At 44.5% G+C, this 26336-nt stretch overlaps 1 protein-coding gene across 1 annotated transcript in view; it reads right to left on the bottom strand.

Moving 5' to 3' along the window:
• Window positions 1–442: 442 nt before the first annotated feature.
• The window catches only part of ppfia3 (PTPRF interacting protein alpha 3), a 36650-nt gene continuing 10756 nt past the window's right edge, over window positions 443–26336 (bottom strand). The window contains exons 3-31 of the mRNA XM_058653137.1: window positions 25805–25906; window positions 25414–25653; window positions 25276–25335; window positions 24811–24939; window positions 24632–24724; window positions 23687–23739; window positions 23356–23449; window positions 23002–23136; window positions 20358–20441; window positions 19979–20110; window positions 19676–19738; window positions 19105–19184; window positions 18062–18230; window positions 17474–17667; window positions 15071–15308; window positions 14828–14961; window positions 14241–14395; window positions 14022–14121; window positions 13556–13637; window positions 12873–13073; window positions 12090–12155; window positions 11547–11573; window positions 9586–9761; window positions 8030–8127; window positions 6341–6516; window positions 4208–4276; window positions 3930–4092; window positions 2776–2840; window positions 443–1304 (exon numbers count right to left, since the gene is read on the bottom strand). Of these exons, the coding sequence (XP_058509120.1) occupies window positions 2788–2840; window positions 3930–4092; window positions 4208–4276; window positions 6341–6516; window positions 8030–8127; window positions 9586–9761; window positions 11547–11573; window positions 12090–12155; window positions 12873–13073; window positions 13556–13637; window positions 14022–14121; window positions 14241–14395; window positions 14828–14961; window positions 15071–15308; window positions 17474–17667; window positions 18062–18230; window positions 19105–19184; window positions 19676–19738; window positions 19979–20110; window positions 20358–20441; window positions 23002–23136; window positions 23356–23449; window positions 23687–23739; window positions 24632–24724; window positions 24811–24939; window positions 25276–25335; window positions 25414–25653; window positions 25805–25906 (3366 nt within the window). The 3' untranslated portion in view covers window positions 443–1304; window positions 2776–2787. The remainder of the gene's footprint in view (window positions 1305–2775; window positions 2841–3929; window positions 4093–4207; window positions 4277–6340; window positions 6517–8029; window positions 8128–9585; window positions 9762–11546; window positions 11574–12089; window positions 12156–12872; window positions 13074–13555; window positions 13638–14021; window positions 14122–14240; window positions 14396–14827; window positions 14962–15070; window positions 15309–17473; window positions 17668–18061; window positions 18231–19104; window positions 19185–19675; window positions 19739–19978; window positions 20111–20357; window positions 20442–23001; window positions 23137–23355; window positions 23450–23686; window positions 23740–24631; window positions 24725–24810; window positions 24940–25275; window positions 25336–25413; window positions 25654–25804; window positions 25907–26336) is intronic.

Genomic DNA, 26336 nt, shown 5'->3' on the forward strand with positions numbered 1-26336 from the left:
AGGTTATCGACTCACCTCCACCTCCCTCACTGCGCCTGCGCGAGCACAGAAGCAGAAGTGAAGTCAAGTAGAAAGAAAGTTGGTTTGAGGGGAGCGATGGCTGCTCAGCTGAAGCTGCCTGGTAACGAGTGTTTTCTCCTTCTCAGTAAACGTCTCTCCACTTCTGAGTTCTTCTTCTTTTTCAACGTCGCAGTTCCGGATGCGAGATATCCGACATGCCGCACGGCGTCGGACTGTATCGGACGGAAATCGCGAGTGTTTTAGCTTGTACAGCGCGAGCTGGAGCTTTTACAAAACCACGTATAAGATAATATTGTACAGTGTTTGCTCAGCATGACACGCCCTGAAATATCCTGAAGGTCTGGGGGAACTTTCGTAGATGACGTTAAAAAATGAGAACCTTTCATTTATGACTTGTAAGTACTAAATAAATACATATATATATATATATATATATATATATATGTCTGTGTGTGTATTAATAATATTGAACATTTATTTTTCATATATTTGTAATAAGACTCTTAACTTTGTTGTAGTGTTGGAGGTCGTGTGCCTTGCTCAGGTGTTTCCTGAGACCTTTGACCTGGTGGGGACTCGAACCGGCAACCTTTCCTCTGGTTACATGTCACCATTTCCCCTGACCATGATTTTCTCAATGTACATTTTTACATATTAAAATAATATCGTTAAATGTCATTAATCGGCTGATAATCGGTCAACCCCTGGTAGAAAGGAAGAACTCCTCTGGCGTTGCTTTAAAAGCTGCTCCTTTTACAGCGTTTTTTAACAGTTTAAAACTTCCTCTCCTTGCTCTTGTTTTCAAAATTGTAAACGCCTCATGGAGGAGGAGGAGGAGGAGGAGGAGGAGGAGGACGCTCAGTAAAATGTGCCGCGTTTCACGAGAACAAACGGCAGCGAGCGGTTTGAAGGAGAAGCATTCCCGACATTCCCGACACACACCTCACCAACACAACCCGACATCGCCCTTTAACGACCCGACCAGCACCGACGAGCGAGAGAGAGAGAGACAAAGAGAGCGAGAGAGAGAGACAAAGAGAGAGAGAGAGAGAGAAAACAGCTGACTCCATTCAAACTTTCCAAATCTGCTCGGACAAAAAAAACATATCCTACATTCTTCTCGTCATTTTTCCCCCCCTTTATTCCTCTTTTGCTTCTGTTATTGCAGAATGGTCAGATTTCTTTTTACTTTTGAAGTGAAACGGTTTCGTTCGTTGCTTCTTTTCCCTCCACGCGGACGAGCGAGAGCGTCCTCAAAGTCCAGTCCCGATCCAGTCGAAGTCCTGAGGAGAGAGAGAGAGACAGATGACGGTATTATTCCCATGGTTACCATGGTTACCATGTCACCAGCCAAATATTCTTAATCTGCCAATGGTGTAAGCAAATATTTGCTTGGTTATAATATTTAAAAGTAGCTTGTAAAATCTGCAGCCACTTTCAAACTGTAATGTTCCTTAAAATGAGGAAACAATTGTCAAAAACTGGACAGAGTTTAAGAAAGTTGTACATTTAAACTCAGCTGTAACATCTTATCAAGACAAAGTTACAAAATTATCTGAAAATGTAATTGTTTTCCGAGTGGAAAAACTTTCTTTTTCTTCGTTAGGAAAAAAAACAAAAACAATTTCCCTGAAATCAGACACAGTTTACAACCCTAATCCTACAGATTACACCACTTTATATAAGTGTGTGTGTGTGACTCCGCAACACTAGGTGGCGATATGTGTGTGAGTATGTCGAGCGCCTTTCTACTGTCACTTTTTGTCCAAGGAAATTTGCGTGCGAGAACCTGACTGAGACGAAAATTAAGTGCAACAGACTTCATGAATAAATTATTTTGAAAATGGACGACACATCTGAAAAGTGAGGTATGAAAGGATTTCAGGTTCTACGCCGTACGGTGGAAGTAACTCACCTCTTAGCTTAGCTGTTAGCTTCACCTGAGTGAGGCGACGTGACTCGTCAAATAATTAAAGGAATCGCACGTCACGTTGAGCTCTATGTTCCACCATCCATTCCGTGTCTTGACATGAAAATATACAACCTGGAAGTGCAACAGGCCGTCTGAAATAATAACAGTTGTGGTCCAGCAAAGGGCGCAGTTTGTACGTCGTCTTCTTCTACTTCCGGGTCAAAGACAAGGGAGGACATTTTGGTGCATTCGCAGAATGTTCAACTCCAGCTCAGCTTGTACATGCAGGAGTAATCGGACTATGAATGTCATTATCCAGGTATGTTAGTCCGACTAAGACTGGCTCAATTTTAGTCGGACTAACATGTTTTTAAGACGTTAAGAAAACCGAATTATTGTCTTAGTCTGACTAAAATGGGACTTTTAACATGCCTGTAAACACACTGACTGTGAGCAAAGATCGACCTTAGATCCATTTAGAAGCTGCAAATAAAGTGGATGCAAGCTAAAAGCTACAAGCTACGGTAAGCCAACAAATCTGCCACATAATATCCATTCAAAAAGTGACAGCCCTACTTTCTACCATCCGTGAACTACTGAGAATCTCCTTCTTTAAGGAGATTCTGTGGTTGGACAAAATGGTGTCAGCAGGTGATTTCACCCTGTGGTCTTAATTACCCTCCGCCCTAAATCCACAAACCTAAAGTCCCTTAAAGACACGAGAGGAAGTGCAAAAATCCCGGGCTCACGACAATAAAGACCAACACTTTGGCGACAGCAGCAGCAGCAGAGGCAGCGGCAGCAGTGGACAGTTGTCAGTGACAGTGAGGGACGGTTCTTACCTCGTGGTTCCTTTAGCAGGAGTACGTCCTCACTGAGGCAGATTCACCCCGGGCACCAGAGTTGGCTGCGTACGAGAGCGGGAGGAGACACAGATGTGGTCATTATCGTAACAGCAGCGCCTGAACTCACCGCGCTGACCTCCCTCAGACTTGATGATTAGGAAGTGGAACAGGGGGAAGAGGGGGGGAGAGGGGGAGGGGATAATAGTCTTCCTCTGCACTTTGAAGCGTCTGTTCCTTGTTATTGCCAACAGAAGAAATTCCACTGCCAAACTAATGGCAGAGTAGCATGAAAGCGACTTATGTAACGCACGCTTGTACAAATGTTTCTGTTCAGGCCTCATTTACGGGGAAATCACGACGTAAACACGGCTCATTTATGATCACGTTCAAATAATATTCAGAGTTCGACCTTTGACCTGGCAAAGACTGACCGTCTCTTACGTTCAGACCTGGTGTTTGTCACTCGCTCACATGTGGATCACGTACGAGTGCGAGTGGCTCTGAAACACGTCTCATGTGACCACGTGGGATTTAAACAAACACAAACCAAAGTCACGAGTGTCCGCCAAGAAAAGTGTTAAGAATATAAACAAATTAAATCATAATCAGACTGAATAATAATCATATCTGACGGAGTTAAATCAAGTCTGAATGAGGACTTAATGTCCCAGTAAGAGTTAGTGACACCTACTGGTCTTTTCCATGCATATCAGGGAATTAGTGAAGGTCTTATCTTAACACTCTTTTTGTTTGGTTTGTGTATCAACTTCATGTCGACAAATATCTTGTGTGTAAAAATGCAAAACCAGACAAAGAAAATCAGGAAAAGCAAGAAAAACTTTGTCCTTTCTGGGACGTGTGGGCCACCGTAGTTTCACGACGCACTTGAGGAAGAGAGTAGTGGGCGGGGTTAGGGTTAGATCAAATTAGATCAGAATTAAAAAGAATCCGAATCAAAGTGAATCAGGGTCAAATGGGATAGTCAGGTACAGAGAGATTCTCCGCCCCCCGACCTCTGACCCTGACTCCCATCGAGCTCCTGCTGTGGCTCACGTCATGTCATGTGACCCGGCGTCTAAATTGAGACGTGACGCGGCGCGGACATGAACATGAGAGCAAAGTGAACAACAGAGGTCAGGGGTCACACTCACCATCACTCTGGACTTTCCTCAGGGTCACGGAGGGCGTGGAGATGGCTGAGGCACGGAAGTTCGCAGGCAGGGTCTCGGCAGAGTCGGAGGTCACGCCCCTCAGATCCTTCTCCCTGAACATCTTCCTCCAGGACGGCGAGCGCGTGAACGTCTTTGACCCGTCCTGACACACGACAAGAGGACAAGAGTGTCACAACGTCAACAGAAGACAAAACAAAAAAATGAAATCATTTAAAAACTCTGACGACGATGAGGATGATGAAGATGAAGATGCCGACCTCATCGGGTCGTCTCTCGGTTCCCATGGTGAGGAGGGAGTTGTACTCCTGCTCCAGGAGCTGCCTGGCCTGTAGGAGAGAAACGACACAGAGGGGTCACTGGAACAGTCACATAAACGCTGACCTTGTCAGGACCAATAGTCCTCATGGAGACCAAAACCTGGTCCTAATGAGGCAGATCCTCATAGTAACTGGTAAGTGGTTGTGGTTAATGTTAAGGCTTTTGTTTAGTTTGTCCAAATGAACAGAAGTCAATGCACAAACCTGTGTGTGTGTGTGTCTTTGTGAGGATATTTTGTCTGGTCCTCACAACTTTAAAGGGCTATTTTGGTGGTTAAGACCTGGTTTTAGGGTAAGTGTCTATGAGTGTCCTCAGTATGACTCCTATGCTTTAGGGCCTTTTTCAGTAAACACTGACCTTGTACTAGTACCAGTAGTCCTCATGGAGACCAAAACCTGGTCCTAGTGAGGCAGAACTGTAATTTACTGGTTAAGTTTAGGACCAAGGTAAGGCCTTAGGTAGACCGTTCAAATGAATGGTCTTAAAATGGATAGAAATACGAGAATATGTGTGTGTGTGTGTGTGTGTGTGCAACAATAATAATAATAATAATTAACTTTATTTATTTTTAACAATAGTAGTCCTCATGGAGACCAAAACCTGGTCCTAATGAGGCAGAACTTCATTTCCTCAGGTCCTAGACTCTTTGATTCGCCGTGGCTGCACGGCGGCGGCGCCCAGACTGTTCCTTTTTTTTACGATGTTTTTACGTACGCACACACACACACACACACACAACGCTCAGTCTGACTCCGTAAACGTTCACTTTAACCACTTATTATTATTATTATCGTGTCTTTGTCTGACAAGAAAATATTTCTACAAAATAAGGGCGGCGATATCATAAAAAACTGCAATGCTATTAGAGGAAATGACTGTTATTAAGTGTGTACAGTAGAAAGGATTAAATGAGAGGGTAAGAAGAGTTTCCTCTTTGTTCGTGTTTGACTTACGACGTTAAAGCTGCACTGCGTAACTTTTTTATAATTGTTGTTATACTGACTATATACTGTTATACTGGTATACTGCTTTTTCTTCGTGAACAGAATTTTCTGATTATATCTGAAAACGCGCTCTAAGACCTGACTGAGGGAGCGTTTGTGTGTATGCAGCAGCAGAGCACAAGAAAATAATTAAGTCAAACTTCCGACCTGATTGTGGGGAAATTGAAACTCATTGAAGACCGTTTGAGGTCATTAAAGCTTGGTCCAGCAGAGGGCGCTGTATTTCCTCGCGGACAATCGCGACACCGAAGTATCGGAAATTGTCGCATGGAAGTATTTGTGGTTTTACACCAACGATGAAGAAGTCGCAAACAAACCACTTAGCAGTTAGCCTCACCACAGGATATGGCTTGATTTTTTTGGGAGGAGAAAGTGACAACCCTTGTTTATGCCTTGTGGCCTTTCAAATTAAAAGCTCAATCGTAATAATACTTTGTTCATTTAAGCCTTGTGTTTAAACAGAATTTGACTATATTTACTGTTCAAAATTCTCATTCTCATTCTCATTATGTCCACGCTTATCTCCTATATCATATCCTCTAGCCGGTGGTGGAGAGGAGGATGCTGAACAAACTGCTTTCCATCATGGATAACCCTGATCATCCTCTCCAACACGTCCTGCAGGCCCAGGAGAGCACGTTCTCCAAGAGATTCAGAGAGCTTCAGGAAGTCATTCCTGCCATCAGCCATCAGGACTTACAACAACTCTGCCAACAATGTCTCTTCATGAGATCCTTTATGCCATTCTTTTATTATTGCACTATTTTCTTGTATGTCTGCACATTTTTTTTGTATCAAATTGCTGCTGTGTTTTCCCCTCGGGATGAATAAAGTATTTCTATTCTATTCTAAAGACTAAAAATGTTCCAGATATTAAATAATACATAAAAGTATATCACGACATCATCTGACATTAAAGAAGATATTGTCTTTCAACCAAATCTGGATCACTTATTCCCTCAAGACGTTTTTGGAGACGTCTCGCTCACGAGAATTGGACGGACAACTTCAAAACCTTCACCATAGCGACGACGCGGACATCGCCCTCAGTCAAACCTGTCTGTTTACCTGCGTGTTCTGGTTGGGGATCTGCAGCAGCAGCGCCAGGTCGGTGTAGTCGAAAGTGTCGTCTAAAGCCAGCAGCGCCCCGTGGACGCCGCTCTCCCGGAGGTTGTCGGCGTATTCCTTCAGACTGATCATCTGCACCCAGCACATCACTCGCTCGTTGGACCACACCATCACATCTGGGGGGGAGAGGGGGGAGAAGGTGAAGGGAGGTTAGGATGAAGAGGAGGAAGAGGAGGCATCCACCCGACAAGAAGTGTGGTTCAGTGAGACCAGAGTGGACACAGATGAAAATGGAAGTTAACATCACAGCCACTGCAGCCTCAGCGTCTCAGGATTATTAAAACTCCTCTACTGTAAACGGGACAAAGACTTTGATAAGTGTCCATAGCTGATGAAGACGAATCCCAGTGTCGCGTCCTTTCTTCACTGATTTATTTCCTGGTCACGGTCAGAGTACGAACCCAGAACCAACAACATTCCTGACTTGGGAAATTCATCGGCTGGGAAACGAGCCAAGGTGATCCGACTATAAATGTACAACATGTGTATCCCAGTGTTTGTTTAATGACTCAGCGTGTTGACATTCATGTCATCATTATGCAGCCAAATTGCACCAGAGAGTTGAGGTTTGTAAGTGTGGGAAGAAAGGGGCAGAAACTGAAGGGGTGGTCCAATCATCTCGCAAAAAACAACGTGGGACTCGACAGAAATCAAAAGGAAATGTGTGTTTTGTTTGCCGCCATTAAGTCGATGGAATCTCGTCATATTTCTCTGAGTGGGGGAAAAAAAATTTGCTTCATTTGCTGATGATATAAAATAAATTGTTTTTATTGTTCAGTGATGTGAACCAGAGGGAAGCAGCTTTTTCTTCTTCTCTCTTTTTTTATGTCGCCATTTTTTACGAGGTCTTATTAAAAAAGTTTAAAGGAAGAAGAGCTCATGCCACTTTTAATAATCATTTAATCTACGAGTATTTGCATTAAAGCAAAGAAACAAGTCGTCACATGTTTTGCCAAATTTGTTTGTTTTTTTTGGGGGGGGGGGGGGCGACAGCGGTCTTTATTTGTTGTTACTCCTACGTCTACGGCTTGTTTTGGTCTAGAACTTGAGATTCTATCTTGTCAAAGCGTTTCAGAGTCGGTGTTACTGCAGCAGCTGAGGACACAGACGTGTCTCTGTCTCCTGAGGTGACGCTCGGAGGACGTACGTGTTTGTGCCTGTGAAACTCTCGGTTCATTTTTCTCTCTCCTTGCATGTTCTGACGATTTTGGTTGTAAAATTTAACAAGTCATCTTTCTGAAAGGAGACGACTGTCATAATTGTATAATTGTGTTTAATGGAGCTGCAGAACACTGAGCTCCTTTAAACCAGGAAAAAAAACACACACACACAATGGCTTCCGGGGGTTTTGGGGGCGGAACTTTGGCAAGGGGTGTGGCCTGCTATCGCTAGTGTATCCACATGGAAACAGAAATTTTCCTTTACGATCTTTTTCTTTAAAACGTTTCACGTAGACGCGACATAATTTCAGGAGACGACTCTAACCGCTGCAGTACATATGCCAGGCCTGTGTGTGGCACTGTAACGCAGAACAAGTGTACATTACATTATCATCACAGAAACAGAGACAGAAAGAAAATGAAAGTTATCGTGCAGAGAACAAACGTGACACTGACATGAAGAGCTCACCTTTGTTCTGGTGTGCGCTCTCCTCTCTCCTCCTCTCCAGCTCCTTGCGATCGTAGTTCAGGCGCTTCAGGCACATGATGCCGTAATGCAAACTGACCCTGAGAGAGGTCAAAGGGCCACAGGGTGAGTGGGGTTAACTGAGGTCGTGTTTCCACTCTCACCTGTACTCAGAAAGCATTAACGCAGCCCACAAAAAGGGGCCCCTGAGTTCTTAACCCTCTCTAAAGAGAGGACTTAAAGACAGCCCGGGGACACACACCTGAGCGGACAGCGCTACCTGGAGCGCTCACACACGGACAAAGGCAGTGAAAACACGAGAAGTGAGAAAAACACCCTGGAATTCACGTCCGTACTGAGTGATATCCCATCAGGATCCCTGAGTGAGTGAGCCAAACACAGGATCCACATTCTCAGGTGGGTTTTAAGACATTCCTGAGCATGTGATAACCCAAACTGTCTGTGTCAAGTTGTCTAAACTGCGGCAGTTTCAGGTTATTTTTTACACAAAAATAAAACCTGGATTTAACAGACACTGTTACATCACCTCAGTCCTGGCTGATCTTCACTGGCTCCCTGTTTGTTTTATTTGTATTGATGTATTGAGTCGTCGATCCTTGTACAGGGTCTGTAAGGTCTCAAGAACACCGTCTTATTTGTCACCTCTAAACCTCTAATCTGTTACTATCTACAATCTGTTATGCTAATGTCACAAGAAAAACACGTTACATACACAAACATTATTTATGTTACCCAAAAATGTTATTTATAAAATTAGCTAACAATGTTTTTTACAAAATGTTATGTTACTAAAACTGTTTCCACAAAATGTTGCGACGTTTATGGAAACATGTTGCTAATGTCACAAAAATGTAGAACTAACATTTTAAAACTTTTTAAAACTAATGTTTGTGTTAAAAAATACTGCAAAATGTTACAAATGTCACAAAACCAAAAATATCACATTATTACACAAGTTTTTAAGAAAAAAAATACTGCAATGTTCTGAAAATCTTTTGTTCCTAAATGTTGTAACACTTATTAACACGTTAAAACAGTGACAAAAAAGTGGTACTAAAATTACAAGATTGTTACTTACGTTACCAAAAATACTAAAAAAAATAACGTGTAAATACTGTGATGAAAAAATTTTTTTGCTAACAAAAAAAGTTACAAAATTTCATAATGCTACTTAAACATGTCACTTCTATGACATTTATACGAAATCGGTTACGAAAACACGTTGCTAATTACTTAAAGAAAAATTCTAAACACTTTTTTAAAAAATGTGTCAAAAACATAGAACTAATCAAAAAATGTACAGACAAAAAAGACATATTAAGAAATGTAATCACGTTACTACGGATATGTATATTTTATTTTTGTGAATGTTTTTTTTTAAAGTGAAAAACTAAAATACAGGCTCCCTCTTGTGGTGCTTCAAAATAAATCACCAGGACTGTATGTTGGCAACTTACGATAATATCGTAATATCGTGCTTTAACTCTATGTGTGATCGGGATCACTGAGAAGGTTACGTTAATAACAGTCAAACACACCTGTGAAAGCTGTCCACCATTTTGAGCTGTCCCCTCAGCTCCTTCTTGGTCAGGTGGTCCAGCATGCGCGCGTCCACCAGGGACTCCATGAAGTAGCTGCGGTACTGCGGGAGGCCCAGGCTGGGCAGCCAGTCGTTGCCCACCCACTCGTGATTCATATCGCCGTAGGCCAGAATCTGAAAAGAAGAAAAGGAGGAGACGAGCGCAGATGACGAGCGCTGATTCACGCTGGGCTTTTGTGTCTGACAGCAGCTCGTGACTCACTGGAGATAAGACGACTGAGTCACAGTCAGCCGACTTTGACTGTGCAACCCCCCCCCACACACACACACACACACACACACACGCACCCCCATGCCAGCAGAATGCCGCTGCAACACTCATCGCCACTTTATCTCAACATTACACAGCATTTTCTGCCTGGAAAATGAAGTCTGTGTTGTTTTGTAGAAAACGCTCACTCTCCCACACCAAATCCCATGGAGAAAATCAGCAATTGTACACCACAGCACGCAGGAGGTTTTGTATCCACTGCTGCCTCTTTCAGGAGATTCACTTGTGTTATTATACCACTCTGATAACTGAAATCACGTGTTCCGCTTTGCGTACGTGACCCAAAGTTAACTGACGCGGCAGCGGTAGACCAACAGCTCCCGTGTCCCCGTGAGCTAAAACGCTGGTTTTGTCTATGGGCTTTGGTGTGGCAGAGACTTCCTGTTTTTCTTAGTTTTCTGAGGGAAGAGGCAATAAAAAGCAGCACAAGCATTATCCTTAAGCAGGGCATTGCTTTCATTAGGTGAGGCTTTTTATTTTAATGTGGTTCTGCTTGCGTCCCCACTGGCTGCCATGTGTTCAGCGAGGGAAAAGCAGGACAATTCGTGACGACAGCGGCATTACACGGTTTCCTCTGTGTGTCACGACCTCTTAAGACATCCACAACCATCCCTTTAATTATTACCAGGGTTGTATTTGTTACTGTGCTTCAGTACAACATTCATGTATCTGTACTTTACTTTGGTATTTACATTTAATATATAGTAACAGTGTACTTTTACTCCACTACATTTCCTCTAACTCTCTCTGTTACTCGTTACTACCAAATAAAATCAGAAGAAGAGTTGGTATTATGGTCTGTATTTATATAGAGCTTTTCTAGTCTTGATGAGCTGCTTTACGCTACACTTTTCACTCATTCACTCGCTGCAACATGGGGTTAAGTGCAAGACACTTCAAGGACACATGTAGACGAGCAGAGCCAGGAACTGAACCCACAATCTTCCAGTTGAGCGACAACTCACTCACTCACTCAGTCATTCAGTCACTCTCACTCACTCACTCACAGTCAGACACCCACTCACTCACTCAGACACCCACTCACTTATACTCACTCACTCACTCAGACACCCACTCACCCACTCACACTCACTCACTCACTCACTTACACTCATTCACTCACTCACTTACACTCACTCACTCACTCACTCACAGTCAGACACCCACTCACTTACACTCACACACCCACTCACTCACTCACTTACACTCACTTACTCACTCACTCACAGTCAGACACCCACTCACTTACACTCACTCACTCACTCACTCACTCACACACTCACTTACACTCACTCACTCACTTACACTCACTCACTCACTCACTCACTCACTTACACTCACCCACTCACTCACTCACTCACTCACTCACTTACACTCACTCACTCACATTCACACGCTGCAACATGGGGTTAAGTATCTTCGCTCAAGGACACATAGACGAGCAGAGCCAGGAATTGAACCCACAACCTTCCAGTTGACAGACAACTCGCCCTACCACTGAGCCACCATGACTCAAACCTCACTTAAGTACTTTTACTTAAGTAACATTAAATAAAAGAGTCATTTTGTGGTGAAGATGTTTGTATTTGTACTTTCAGCTACTTTCTACACAGACTGATCATCCTCACCTGGTCCCAGCTGAACTCCTTCAGCTCCTGAAGCGCCGAGAGAAGAGAGGAGGCAGAGAGAGAGAAGAGAGAGAGACACAGAGAGAAAGAGAGAGAGTGATGTGGAGGTGGAGAGGAGGAGGAGGAGGGGAGCAGGGGTCAGGAGCGAGGAGGACGGATGGAGGAGAAGCAGAGGAGGAGGAGGAGGAAGCAGCAGCAGCAGCAGGAAAAGAGGACAAAAGGGAGGAACAGTGTGTTAGTGAATGGGTCATTAGTTGGAAGCAGTTCACACTGAAACAGCAACAAGAGGGAGAGAAGAAGAAGATGCTCAACACTATGGCCTGGGCCCACAGAGAGAGAGAGAGAGAGACAGAGAGAGAGAGAGAGAGAGAGAGAGAGAGAGACATAAATACAGAGGAGACAGAGAGAGAGAGAGAGAGGAGGAGGAGGAGAGACTCGTCAACATGATTCAAACCTGACAAACGTTCAAAAGTGAGTCCAAAAATAATGAGAAAAACAAACATAAAAGTGGACATGATGTGGGACAGAGACACAGTCACTCACTGGAGGTTTGGTCGCTGCGTTCAGGGACTCCATCTCAGCGTGGGTCATCCACACGTTACTGGTCGACTGTGGACGCAAGGACCAGAGAAGAAGAGGACGGGGACAAAGCAGAAAAATCAAAGCATTAGAAAAAAGACAAAGCATTAACATGATCTGTGTCACTGATCTACTACGGTGGCCTGGAAGAACAAATGTCATCACTTTAATCTGACAATCATTGCTGATTGTTTTTACTCAGTCTCACATTTTTTTCCCCTTTTTCAAATGAAAATATGTGTAAATAAACTATTCTGAAAATCTGCAGCACAAATGTTTATTTTCTAAAACATCTGGTTCATATTTGTCAAAGTGTGATGAAGCAAATTCAGGGCAAATGTAAAGTTTATTTTCACTTTGCACTAAACTCCTGCTACATTTTCACAGCTTCCCTCATTTCCCACTAAAACTATCCTGAACTCTTACATTATTCTCGTTTTCTATCACAAACGCTTCATTAAACGTCTATTTTTTTTTTGTATCTCACCGCCACGCTTTCCCACCGTTAACATTTGGACAAATCACATAATTACAAACATGTGGGTTGAACATGGACCTCACACGGCTGCTGGTTTAGTGTAATTTAAGCTGAAATATCAGCTCAGCGTTTAGAAGATCGGAGTTTGTGAAGGTGTTTAGAGTCTCCAATTAAAGGGTTCTGGCATTTGAGGCAGTAATGTTTATTTCTCTGTCTCTAAACTGAGGGATGAGGTTGTATTTGTGTGTGTGTGTGTGTGTGAGTCTCACAGAGCGAGTGCTGGCCGGTGCAGACGGGCTGGTCAGCGACACCATCTCCTGGATGGCGAGCCGCAGTTTGAGGCGGTGCAGCGGGTTACTGATGCCGATCTCCCTCTGGATCTCCGTGTCGGAGAGGTTGGCCATGATGGCGCCGCTCTTCACGTTTGCGCGGCAGGCCGCGACGTACCAGGCCGGCATTCCCACCCACAGCTGCACGGGAGAGGAAGGGACGACACGCCGCGTCACACACAAGTGAAGACGAGTGACTCACAGCTGCTGACAATCACATTTTAACAATGTTTAAGAAGGAACTAGAAACTTCCTGCTGCCGATTTGGGTGGATTGAACATTTAAAACTTGAAGTATTTAGACAAAGTAATATTTTTGTGGAATCAACCTTTAAAACTTGGGAGAGAGATAGAGACTCACAAGCCCCTCCTCCTTCCAAGCACCTGTTTCTAGAACAGTTGATGATAAAGATTCAATTCTTGTCTTGTGAGCGTCAGGAGGCTTCTATACAAAACAAAATGTTGATATATGTACGTAGTTCATTCAAGTTTCCAATTTGTAGTGTTTCTAAAATGTCCACACTAAAGTTCCCGTGGAAGTTTTCCCTTTCCCTTTGCGACCCTCAAAGCGGCACATTTTGTTTTCCCTCTGGTGGTTTTGGGTGAGGTTTCTGCAGCGTTTACCTCCAACCAGGACACGACTGTGGGTCCGTCCCACGACGCAAAGGGAAGTCCTTGGCGACAAGCTTCCTCCAGGAGCTCGTGTCTGCGGAAGAAGAGGAAGGAAAAATAAATAAAACAACTTCTTTGTGTTGTTCTTCTTTCAACTCATTCATCTTCTACTGCTGGTTAATCTCAGCTGACACAGGGCGAAAGGCAGGGGACACGTGTGTCCATCACAGGGACACGTGTGTCCATCATAGGGACACATACAGAGACAAACAACCATACACTCTCACACTCACGGCCAATTTAGAGTGTCCAATTTGCCAAATCCCAGAAAATCTGCATGTTTTGGACTGTGGGAGGAAACCGGAGAACAGATTCCATGTTTTCTCACTCAATAATTCTGCCCTTGAACTGAACTGAAAACCCAACTCAAAAAAACAAAACATGCAAACAGGGATGAACATGAGTTCCTGACACTGACTTCTTCTTGCTGCGGCGGTCTTTATCTGCCGGACCCAGAGTCCCGGTCTTGTTCAAGCCCATGGGATCTCCAGAGGCCAGGTCCTCGGACGGAGTCGATGCTGTGTCACAGAGAAGAAAACACAACACAAATCACTGAGCCACAGCAGCTCAAATATGTCGGGAAAAAAGAGGAACACCGTCAGCGTTATCTCTTATCTCTTATCCTCCATCTGTTTACCAAGTGAAGAGGATCCGTCCCGCCCGGGCTGGCCCATCCTCCCCTTCTCCTTCTTCCCAAAAAGCCGACCGATGGAAGACTTGATGCTTTTCTTCTTGCTGGATTTGTGGAGGGAGTCTTGGCTGCTGTTGGAGCTGCTGCCGTCTGCTGAGAGACTGAGGGAGACAGAGAGACAGATAGACAGAGAGACAGACAGAGACACAGAGAGAGACAGAGAGAGAGAGACAGACAGACAGACAGACAGAGAGAGAGAGACAGACAGAGAGGCAGACAGACAGAGAGGCAGACAGACAGACAGAGAGAGAGAGAGAGAGACAGACAGAGAGGCACAGAGACACAGAGCGAGAGACAGAGAGAGAGAGAGAGAGACATCTTACATGTTACTTATCACATTGTATGTGACGTCTGCTCCACGTGTGTTTTATTGCTTTATATTATTGTTACAAGACACTATTATATCAAACAAATAAAACTTCCTGGGGACAATACACATACAAAAGAATGTGTGGCTCCTTCTCAATTTCACCCTAATCCACATCATTTGCATATAATCTGTCCTAACCTGACCTAACGAGAGTCTGTTTTACCTGCGGAAGTCCCGTGGGTCGTCCAGCATGGCGCCCGGGTGGGTGAGGGCCATCCTGTCCAATCGCAGCGCACGGGGGGTGGGAGGGGGCGTGGAGTCGAGGAGCGCGAGCGAGCGGTCGTCGTCTTTGTTGTTCTGGAACACATGATGCAAAAGAAGCCGTACGTGAACTCCTCTGACCCTCGTCTGCCTGATTTATTTCATGGCATGACTCACTGTCCTGGAGGAGATGTTTGCACAGTACCTGTCTGTCAGTCTCACGGGCCGGGGAGTGAGGGAGGCGAGGGGTGGAGTGTCCCGAGCTGGGGGGAGAGGGGGAGGCCAGGGTGGAGGACGTGATGGACGACGGGATGAAGCCCCGTCCCGTGCCGTCTCTGCCCAGCGAGGTCGGAGGAATGGGCGGGCCGTCCAACGCCACGCTGACCCGGCTCTCGATCTCCTCGGCGCGCAGCTCCGTGTTCTCCTTCTCCTCCTGGATCAGTCTGGAGGGTGAGACGAGACGGGGGAGGACAGACACTTGCATAACACTGATGATGATGATGATGATACTGAAATACTTTGTCTAATGACTGTGTGTCTGAGTCGACTCAGAGTGTATTCGTTCCCACAGCAACAGAAACTCCTCCCATCTGGTATATATATATATGCATATATATGTAAGCGCCTATTGTGTGCACTTTGTGTCACAGGAAGTTAAAAAAAAAAAAAAAAAACGCCAGAAACAAACGGGAACTCGTCATTATTTTGTTTTTAATACTCTGAAATAAAAATAGAATAAGCGCTGTCCCAAGTTATTAAAAAAACAATGTTTACCGAGAACATGCATTGCTAGCGACTGTGCTAACAACGCTACGGCTATGCTAGATTTTGCATCATTGCCAAAAATGAAACAGATTAAGAAGAAATTAGCGTTCCCACTAATTTTTGCCAGTTTAAACGGGCAATTTAATTCAAAGAAGTTGTAGTAACCAGTCCAGCTGTGCCACTGTTTACAGTCGTCGCGTTTCATTCAAGTTAAAATAAAAAAACAGCTCACTATTACATATTTTAAAGCTCAAATTAATCTATTTAACAACACATATGATAATAATTAATGTGCTGTAGCCACCAATTTTATAATGAGGCATAAAAAGCAGCTTAGCTTAGCACTTAGCATAGCAGCTAGCCTGGCTCTGCTGAAGAAGAAAATCCACACAAAGGGACTTTTTGTTAAAGGGGACATATTATACCCTATTTCCCCAAGTAAAAATAGTTCCCTGGTGTCCTAATGAACATGTCAGTGACATGCTTTGGTCAAAATACCATAAGGATGAAGCACCATAGCAGTTCAATAACCCTGCTAAACCCGCCCCTTTCAGAACGCTCTGTTTTGTGCCTGGTCCCTTTATATGCAAATGAGACACAGGCAAACACACGCCCACTTCTTCAGGGGGTTTCTGATTTGTCCTCTTTACAACGCTCACTCGCTCAGCTCCTGTTCCCTCCGCTCCATTCCTCTCCCCCTCCCTCCACTAGTTCTCTGACAATATCAACATGGCAGCGTGCGCGGAAAACAGCGAGAGTGGCGTCACAGGAAGAGACGTCCGACACAAGGATCAAGCCGAACACTGCCCAACTGTAAATCAGTTAAAAACACTTAGGGACAGCACCGCTGATCGCTGCATAAACTGCTGCTGTATGTGACTGTATCAGACTGAGTCTGTGCTCCGGTCATGGAGGACGTACTGAACAAATATGTTTAATTAGGAAGTGTCAGAATGGTCAGTTATGACCTCTATTTGACCTTTTCTTAAAAATGTGTGTGTTTGTACGTCGGTGAAATACGGTCGCTGACTAAATACGGCGACCGCTGGCCGCAGTCTGATGTGAAGTGGTGCAAACACACGTTTGCTGACTTTATCCGGCACATTAGCGTCATATATAAAATCCTCTGAGGCTGGAAGTTTGTGTAAAACACTGTGCTCCACTGTGCAGCCACCAACAGCACACTTGTCCCTCTGCGTTGACATAATACCGCTCTTCCTCCCTCACCTGCACTCTCGCATTTTATAGGGACAAGGTGGAGCTAAGGTGGAGCTAAGGTGGAGCTAAGGTGGAGCTCTCCAAGTAAACTTACTGGTGGGGTGGTAACATTTGCGGTGAAATGCTCATGCTGCCGTCATAAGCGCAGGGAATTCAACATCGCGTGTTTTATCGCCTATACTTACACTAAGGGGGACCACGAAAAAACGACGGAGTATTCTTTTTCCACACTTTGGCGACTGGTAGGGCCTCCGGAGTCCCAAATATAAGTATTGAAATGGTTAAAAAGTTGATTTTGCATAATATGTCCCCTTTAAAGCCTGCTAAGTAATATGTTTCGATACCGCTGGCTGTTCCAACATGTCCACTGTCCATGCTAAACTAAGCTAAGTAGTTTACTGATGCCCGTCTTGTGCAATTACATATATTTTTTTTGTGCAAAGACAAAAAAATTGCTTTTATTTTGATTAAAAACTGAAAATGTTTCAGTTTTACTTGCTAAATTAGATTTATCTGTCAGGAAAGTATTTATTTGATGGCGGTCGTTGCTCCATAACAAGAATTTAATAGTATTTCATTGAGTATTTATATGCTTTTTCTGCGAGTTGTTGCGCGGTCGACATACTTGATCTCCTTGTTGATGGCCTCCAGCTGTTCCTGCAGCATGATGGCCAGAGTCTGCACGTCCGTCTGTCCACTGGGGGACAGCAGCTCGGAGCCAAAGCGGTGGTCCCCATCGTCCTCGTCGTCAGAGCAGCCCACGTCCACGCCGGGCTCGAACCCGGACCCCAGCAGACCCCCGCTCTCCCAGTCTGGGTACTGCACAGAGGCAACAAGTGGAGACAAAACTCTCAGTTTGATTTATTAACTCGTGCACAATGAATAAATGTGATTATTCACAGCTTTATCTCGTCATTTGAGAAACTGCACCAAAGTCCATTGAGAAAATGATGGATTTTTCTTTCATGGAGACACAGTAGCTGCTGCTCCTCTACAGCTTTGTTTGGAAGGTTAGTGTTGATTAGGTAAATACAAGTGAAAATATTTCAAGTTCCAAAGTCGCAAAACAACACGTGAACTTACTGACAGACGCAGCAGAGGATCAACAACTCCTGTGTGTCCTGGTGTAAAAGGTTTGCGACACGTTTGTTAAGTCTTTTTTTTGGATTGATGGATCTGTGTGGGTTTTTGTGGTGGATCGCGACCCTCTCACCTTGGTGGAGTCTTCCCGCGCAGAGCTCCAGCGAGTACGGTGACTCCGCCGGACCACTCCCCCGCTGGTAGCGTTGCCAAAGGGATCCAGGTGAGTGGTGGAACCTGTCGGGAGGGACCCGCCCCCGTGGGAATACCGTAACTCCAGAGCGCTACCTGGCAGTGAGCGACTGGGGAGAAGATACAGGCAAAACAAGGTAAGATAAATAAAGACAGTAATTATCCCTGCGAGTGGGTAGTGGAAAAAATGATGGTGCATTACAGGGAGATTTTAGAATATGAGGACAATTAAATAGAAGATAAATGATGGTCTATGAAGGAGAGAGTCTGGACTTCAGCAGATACGTTTGGAAATCTCGGTGTAAGTGTGAACGTCCCCTCCATTTGTTCTGTTAACTTACAACACAGGGTCATCTGGTGCAATGCTCAACATTTTCAGTTGCTTAACTCATTAAATAATGAACACATGAATGATAATGTATAAAATTAAGCTTTAGCGCACTCTTCAGGACCTTTTGTGTCATAAACACTGACCTTGGCGAGACTGGTCGTCCTCATGGAGACAAAAAACCTGGTCCTAATGAGACAGAACCTAATTTCTGATTTCTGAGGAACTGATTTAAGTGAAGGGCTGAGATTTGAATTATTATTATTACTAATAATAATAATAATAATAATAATAATAATAATAATAATGTCTTGGACTTATAAAGCACCTTTCACGAAACCCAAGGTCGCTGTACAATTGAGAACAGAGAAGAAAACAAACAATCATGTGGCAAAAGCTTGCTGGAACAAGTGTTGCTTGTGTTCCAGCAAGTGTTGTCACGGTTTAGGTAAAGATAAGGCTTTTGTTTAGTGTGTCCAAATGAATGAAAGTCAATGCGTCAATGAGTCCTGAAAAGAATGTTGTGCATTGTGTTTACATATCAACACTGCTCTGCTTGTGTGAGTGCAGACAGTGTGGAGTGATCTGAGGAAAAAACAGACACCAAACACAAGCCGGCATCTCTACAGTCGCACTGGAGTATAAATGGCTCTGACCTGGAGTAAGAGCCGCCGGGTCTCGCTCTCAGCTGATCCAACTCCAGCTGAAGCCTCTCCAGCTCCGCGATCAGTTGGTCCTGGAGACAGAGACAGAGACAGAGTCAGTGAAAATACATGTGTTCACCAGCTTTGAGTAAGAATGACCACAGCGCCGACTAAAGCACTACTCGGACTAGTTAGGATTAGTTTTACATAGGCAGGTGGAGTCATTCACACAGGATAAGACACTTCATAGGACACGGCTTCCTGATGTCACAAGTGCAGACACACATCGACATAACGCCGACAAAAGCCTAAAAATGCTTCAAACGTAGGGAGGAAACGCTGTGTTTACTTTCAGTTTGAGACCATGGTGCATCAGAGATTATTAACCCAAAGCAGTCAGAAGTCCCCGGGCCTCTGACGAGTGCTTTTGACCTTCAGGATGGTGTCAGCTGAGGACCCTCAGGAACGGGACCACATCAGACCTCAAACCCCCTTCCAGATGTGGTTTTAGTGACGGGAACTCATACTCAGTGAAAACCACTCGTTCATATCATATCAGGTGTGGACGTGGTGTTGGAGTCACCTTGTTGGCTAAGAGGTCGTCCTGGAGTTTCTTCATGTTGGACAGTTCCTCAGACAGAGCGTTCTGCAGGAGGAAAGAACAACACCAGTTTCATAGGGAGATTTGGAGCGAGGAACCAGAAGACAAATGTGTGTTTTGTTATTTTCTGTTGCATTTATGTGATAATTAAGGAAAATAAACAGGACGGGGAAGAATCCAGTGTTGATGAATGAATGTGTTTGTTTCCTGCTTAGAACTTTGCCAGATTGTTTGGAATTCTGAGTGGAATTCTGAATTCTGACGCTTGTGCTCTGAAGCGTTCACCTTCTCCTCCAGCGCCGCCATCCTCTCCTTCAGATGGAGCTGCAGCCTCTCGTTGGACTCTGACAGCAGCTTGTCCACCGTGTCGGAGAGACGCTTGTTGTGTTCGTCGTTCATCCTCTCCCTCTGCCTTGCCTGAGGGGGCGAGAGAGCGAGAAAGAGAGATGGGTGAGAAAGTGAGTGTGAGGAGAGTTAATAACAAGCATTCTGCATGACTGAGAGCAAGAGACAAAGATGTCTATCTGCGTGTGCACGGTCAAAGAGAGGGCTTAGAAAATTAGTGCGCCTTTGTGCTGCGGGAAAACCCGACAAAAAGAGGGGGAGGAAGAAAAGAGAGAGAGAGGGAGAGGGAGAGAGAGATGGAAAAGCAAGTGTGACTCACTCTCTGTAGCTCCTGGTTCTTCTCCTCCAGTTGCGACTCCATCTGTCGCAGTCGCTCCTCAAAGTTGCCATGACGCTCCTCCGCCTGAGTGATTGGAGAGGAGAGGAGAGGAGAGGAGAGGAGAGGAGAGGAGAGGAGAGGAGAGGAGAGGAGAGGAGAGGAGGGGAGGGAGCGACACAAATTAAAACAGCTTGTTGACTTTGACTTTAACAATTGTTTTCGTGCCTGTACAGATCACAGCGTAACAATTACGTTTGCAATCTGCATCAATCCTCTTCCTTTCACGGGAAAAAAGAACCACGTTGCCTGAACACGTAAAGACGTACAGTAAAGTCGGGCCCTGCAGGGTTTTTGGCTGCAGGGACCAGCTTGAGTTGGCACGAGCGAGAAAAGTTGAACAGATGAGCAGTTGAATGAGTCTGTCATGAGGAGTTTGTGTTGTGTGCAGTCCTGGATGAGCCTTGATCTCGGCTTTGATCTCGCGGTTCGCCGACAAATTTCTGGCACGGCGCGGTGAGAATATTTGGTTCTCGTCTGTTTGTTTGACATCTTCTGTTTCATTTCACTCTTGTTTAAATGTACACACACACACAAACACGCTCGTGTTCATGCCCACACACGCACACGTTAATGCAGTGGGACTGAAGTGACGTTGGCACAGAGAAATGCACACACACACACACTCTGCTGCTGCTGCTGCTGCTGGCAACATGAAAATAAGCACGTTCTTATTTCCACGGATTTAAGATTACAAAGTGGAGAGGATTAAAAAGGGACAAAGGTTTACATAAAAAACTCAAAACTCTTCAACTGAAAAATAAATAAACTAAACGAATGAAACTAGGATCGCTGTTGACCACGATTTCGCAATGTCAAAGAGGCCAAATACGTGCTTTGTGAGGTCGTCTTAATCTCTGGCCTTTTGCCACGGAATTCTAAGTGCTCAATCCAAGTGAACATGTAATAAAAATTCCCTCCAAACATTCTTAAATTCATGCATTCACAACAAAATGTAGTATTTGTGTCAAAATGTTCTTAAGGCCACAAAGCAATGATGATGAAAGCAAATGTCATGAGGTAAGAGAAACTTTGACCTTTGACGAGCAATATCTAATATTATCTTTGAATCCAGGCGAACGTTTGTACCAAATTTAATAAAAATCCCCTCAAAAAAACAAAGCAGCAAAGGATTGTGGGGTATCAACATTTCAACATTTCAACATTTCCTTGAATGCAAGAGAACCTTTGTACCAGATTTTAAATAACTTTCACACAAACTGAATGAGTTCATCCTTGTGAACATGTGAATGTTTGTCTCAAATTTGAAAAGAATCTCTCGAGGTGTTCTGAAAATAACCCTTTCAAACTCGGAGGAACTTTGACCTTTGACGATCGACATCTAATAGACATCTAAAAGTGAACGTTTGTACCAAAGTCAAAATAATTCCTCAAGAGCGTTCCTGAGATATCACCATCACAAGGCAAAAAATGCAAATTTGGTCTCTTGGTTTCTTTAGTCCAAGTGAACATTTGTGGCAGATTTAAGAGGAAACGGATGTTAAGACGGGACATTCACAGCGAAACAAAGGTTTGTTGTGAGGTAACTGTGATGTTGACCTTTGACCACCAGTGTCTTATCATTTCCTTGAGTCCAAATGAAGATTTGTACCAAATTTGAAATTTAAAAATCTTTGGCCTTCCAAATCTGAACAATTAGTGCATGAGTCCAAGTGAACGTTTGTACCAAATTTAAGAAGAACAACAAATACTTGAGTTTTCTCTTAAGACGTTCTTAAGATAATGAAGCATGATGATGTTCGATCGTCAACGAGTACAAGTGAACGTTTGGACCAAATTTAAGAAGAACAACAAATACTTGAGTTTTCTCTTAAGACGTTCTTAAGATAATGAAGCATGATGATGTTCGATCGTCAACATGTACAAGTGAACGTTTGGACCAAATATCAACGATTTTACACAGAGCGGGTGGAAGACGACAAGTTTGCGCAAACACATTTTGCATCAGTGGAAATACGTGACGGTTTGTGCCATCAGAAAAATTCCAACAGTTTCTGAAAGTCAACGCCAACATGTGGTTATTGCGGTTATCTCACTCGCGCTGTTGCAGGAAACTGGCAAATCAGCGTCTTGGTCACCAGAGAGGAGAGAGTTCAGTACATAGTTTCCATTTTTTGGCCACACAGACAAAAACTCAAACAAATGTTATTTTAAATATGTTTTATACTGTTCAAATTTCAAATTTAACACGCAAAATCTGGTGTTCATGTACAACTACAATGTTGTTTCTAAATAAAACTTTACATTTCAAATTCTTGATACACTATTGTAACATGTAGTAAATTGTTAATAACTGCCAGATAGTGAAAGTTATTCTGGAAAAATGGGCAAAATCACTTCATCACAGGACATTTTCTGGCCCTTTTATGGTTAAAATAAGCAAAAACAACAGTCCCGGCGGACATTTTGAGGCCATTTTACCAAAGTCCTTCAGGACGCGCGTCTGCTTATGTATCTACGTTTGCAAGAACAGGACAACAAACCACGAGGGCCTCAGGTCACGGCCGTCACCAGTGTGGTATTTCATGACACACCTGAGACTCAAAGAAAAATGCAAAGCACTCACCTTGTTGAGTGCTGCCACCCTCTGGGCGAGCTGGGCCTCGATCTCAGGCAGCGTCTCCGCTCTCTGCAGAGTCTGCTGCAGCTTCTGCTTGGCGTCGTCGAGACGCTCCTGGAGCTGCCGGTTCTTCTCCTCGCTCTGCGGGGGAAGACAGGGAAGATGATGAGAGGGGAGCGGGGCGGTGAAACTCCGCAGCGCCACTGGAGAGTGCCGAGGGGCAGCAGACGTGATTAGAGCATCACTGGCACGCTCTGTGTGTGCCAACGTGAAACCGGGCCAAGCTGCCAATCAACGGCAGGAGAAGAAAAAAAGACATGGGAGACACAGCGAGGGGGGTGAGACAGAGACGTTTCTCACCTGTCTGTACAGAGACTCTTTGCTGGCCAACTCGTTCTCCAGCTTGTCTTTAATGTCGTGGAGAGATGTTGCCTCCCTCTGGGCGCTCAGGTACCTGCAAACCAAACCAAGACATCCTTATTTATCATTACATATTTGAAGTCTTCTTTACTGGAGCCTTTTTTTCACTTATTTTAGCACGGAAGTCCACCAGCAAAATAAAACCAGATCAGTATTATGCTATAACGAGTCAAATCCAACAACAAAAAGGAAAAACTCCACTTGTAAAGGGACTTGATTTGACAGCTGTGAGTGGATGAAACTCTGAGAATGGAGATGAAAAAGCACACACCTGCGTTCTAACGTGGTGATCCTCTCCTCCATGTCTTCCCTTTGACAAAGTGCCTGTGAGTTTTCATAAAGAAAGCAAACTCACAAATGAGTGAATAAATGTTTATTTGGACAAATATGTAAAAAGCACTGGACCAAAATATAAATAAAAGGCAAGAATATTCAATAACACAGAGAAATATAAGTACACTAAAGCTAAAAAAAAAAAACTCCATTATTCTGTGTCCAGAATCTCACCCAATCAAACCCTGCTTACATCTATAATATTTTTAGATTTTTATCTATAATATTCACTGCTTTATGTCACTATTAGACAGTGTTTTTACACTTTTTAAAGCGTTTTTAAAGCGCCCACTCTCCCACACCAAAGTCCATAGAGAAAATCAGTGATTTTAGGTCATGGGGGACACAGGAGCTGCTGGTCACCTCGTGTGGTCACTTTGTGTCACTGAGGTGAATCTGAACGAAGGTTTTTGAATGCCGAAGTCACCAAATAACACATTTGAACTTAGTGATGTAAGAAAGTGGATCAACAACAACTCCTGTGTGCTGTGATGTTAAAATCATTAAAATCACTGGTTTTCTCTATGGAGTTTGGTGTGAGAGAGTGAGCGGTTTGCAAACTTTGCAAACAGTTTTGGGTCAACAAACATATTCTGCAGATTTCTGTGAGAAACCGTCATAATCTGAACTATCACTTTAAATTTCACCCTAACATGGCTGCTGCTTCACAGAATTTCAGTCTGACAGAAGCAGACAGAAGAACTCTAAACGCTTTCAATCATCTCTCCAATGCCCGACCATGTGAAAACGCCCGCAGCGCTACCACTGGAACTGTCGTCATGGCGACAGGGTAGAGCTCGCTTTGTTACCATAGCAAACTGCTACATGTTTCTGTGAGTGTGAGCAAAATAAAGACACTCAGCGGGGACTCTCCGACTCTCACCTCCTTCACGTCCCTCTGTAGTTTCTGGTTGGCCTCCTCGGACCGGGCCAGCTCCCTCCTGGCCGACGTCAGCTGCTCCTCGATCTCCCCGACCTGGCGGGAGGTGGGAGGGGGTTAGCGTTGCCGCGGCGTGACGTTGCGCCGCCTTGTTTAAGCCTGCTAAACGCTGATTCACGTACCTGTCTGCACATGAGCGCCAGTCGCTCCTTCAGCTGCCCCAGCTCCGACCTCTGTCGCTCTATCTCACCCTCTCTCTGCCGGTCAGTTTCTCCGTCGTCCAAGATGGAGGAAGGTCCGTTGGGAAGCCGCTGAAAGGGGGGGGGGGACATTTGACAGATTTTTAATATATTTCCTGTGTCTATTCCAGCTTTTTCTCACTGGAGGCTGAAAGTTTGTGTCACTTTTTAAACTACTCACTCCTCCTGCACCAAAGTCCATAGAGAAAATCAGCATTTTCAGCTCACGGGGGACACAGAGGCTGCTTCATCAGCAACTCCTGTGTCCCATGATGTAAAATCGCTGATTTTCTCTATGGGCTTTGGTGCAGGAGGAGTGAGTGGTTTTCAAAATGATGTCAACTTCACTTATCGTTCACTAGGCATCTACTTTATTCCTAAAAATGTCCACTAAACTCTTCTCCTTGCCTCTTTGCCGTTGTCCAGTCCTTGCTGCCGTCTCTTGATTTGCTCCTTTAAAGACACGACCTGAAACGACATGGAGTGAGGTGTCGTCAGCGATTCCTCTTGCAAAGCTCAGAACAAGCTCAGAAACGTGGCTCTCACCTCTTGCGAGGACGACTGCAGCTCCTCCTCCAGGGTCGCCACTCGCTCCAGAGCCACCCGTAGCCTCTCCCGCACCTTCTCGTCCAGAGCTTTGTGGTGCTCAAACAGGGACTTGAGGGCTTTCAGGACCTCCACCTCGCTGGAGACGCCCGCTGGGGACTGGGCCTGCCGCTTCACCACCGTCATCCTCAGGCTGCGCTCGTGACGCGACACCAGGCACTCCAGGTGCTCCAGCAGCAGCTGGAAACACATGTGGTTCACACACTGTAACGTCTGTACACGGTGTACCTCACTGTGGTTATGAAAAGGACTCGGAGAAATACCTGTCCTTTAATTAACGGCCCTATAAACACGAGAAGGTAATGTTTAGCAGGCGTGCGAGTGTACTGACCCGTGTGTTGTTGCGCTCAGCCTTCAGCTCCGCGATCTCCTCCTCTCTCTCCAGCAGCTGCTCCCGACAGAGGTTCAGCTCTTTGGTCAGCACTGCAAACTCCTGCAGGGTCAGAAGAGGGCGCTGTCACTAAAGAGAGCAGGTTAGATCTGCTGGTCGTGTTTCAAAAACGCTCTGGACCTCTCATTGGTGAGAGGGAAACCAGAAAACGAAGGTGTCAGAAGCCACCTTTGGACTGTTGAGCCAAGGTACTGACACATTTACAGCCATATCTGTAACATTTTAGGTTATTTTTAACTATGTAAATGAATCACTTCCAAGAGATGTTTGGTAAATTTTAATTAAAACTTTTTATGCATGTTATTTTAAACATTTACACATAGATCTAAACTAGAATGACCCAGTCTTCAAATCACTGGTTTATTGGCAAGAAGCTGGCTGATTCTGGAGTGAAAATATGTTATATTGGAAGATATTGGGACACTACTGTACATTTAGTGTACTGGTATTTTCTTGAACCCATACTGACTTC

The sequence above is a fragment of the Solea solea genome, chromosome 16 (genome assembly GCF_958295425.1).
Source record: "Solea solea chromosome 16, fSolSol10.1, whole genome shotgun sequence".
NCBI classification, from domain to species: Eukaryota; Metazoa; Chordata; class Actinopteri; order Pleuronectiformes; family Soleidae; genus Solea; species Solea solea.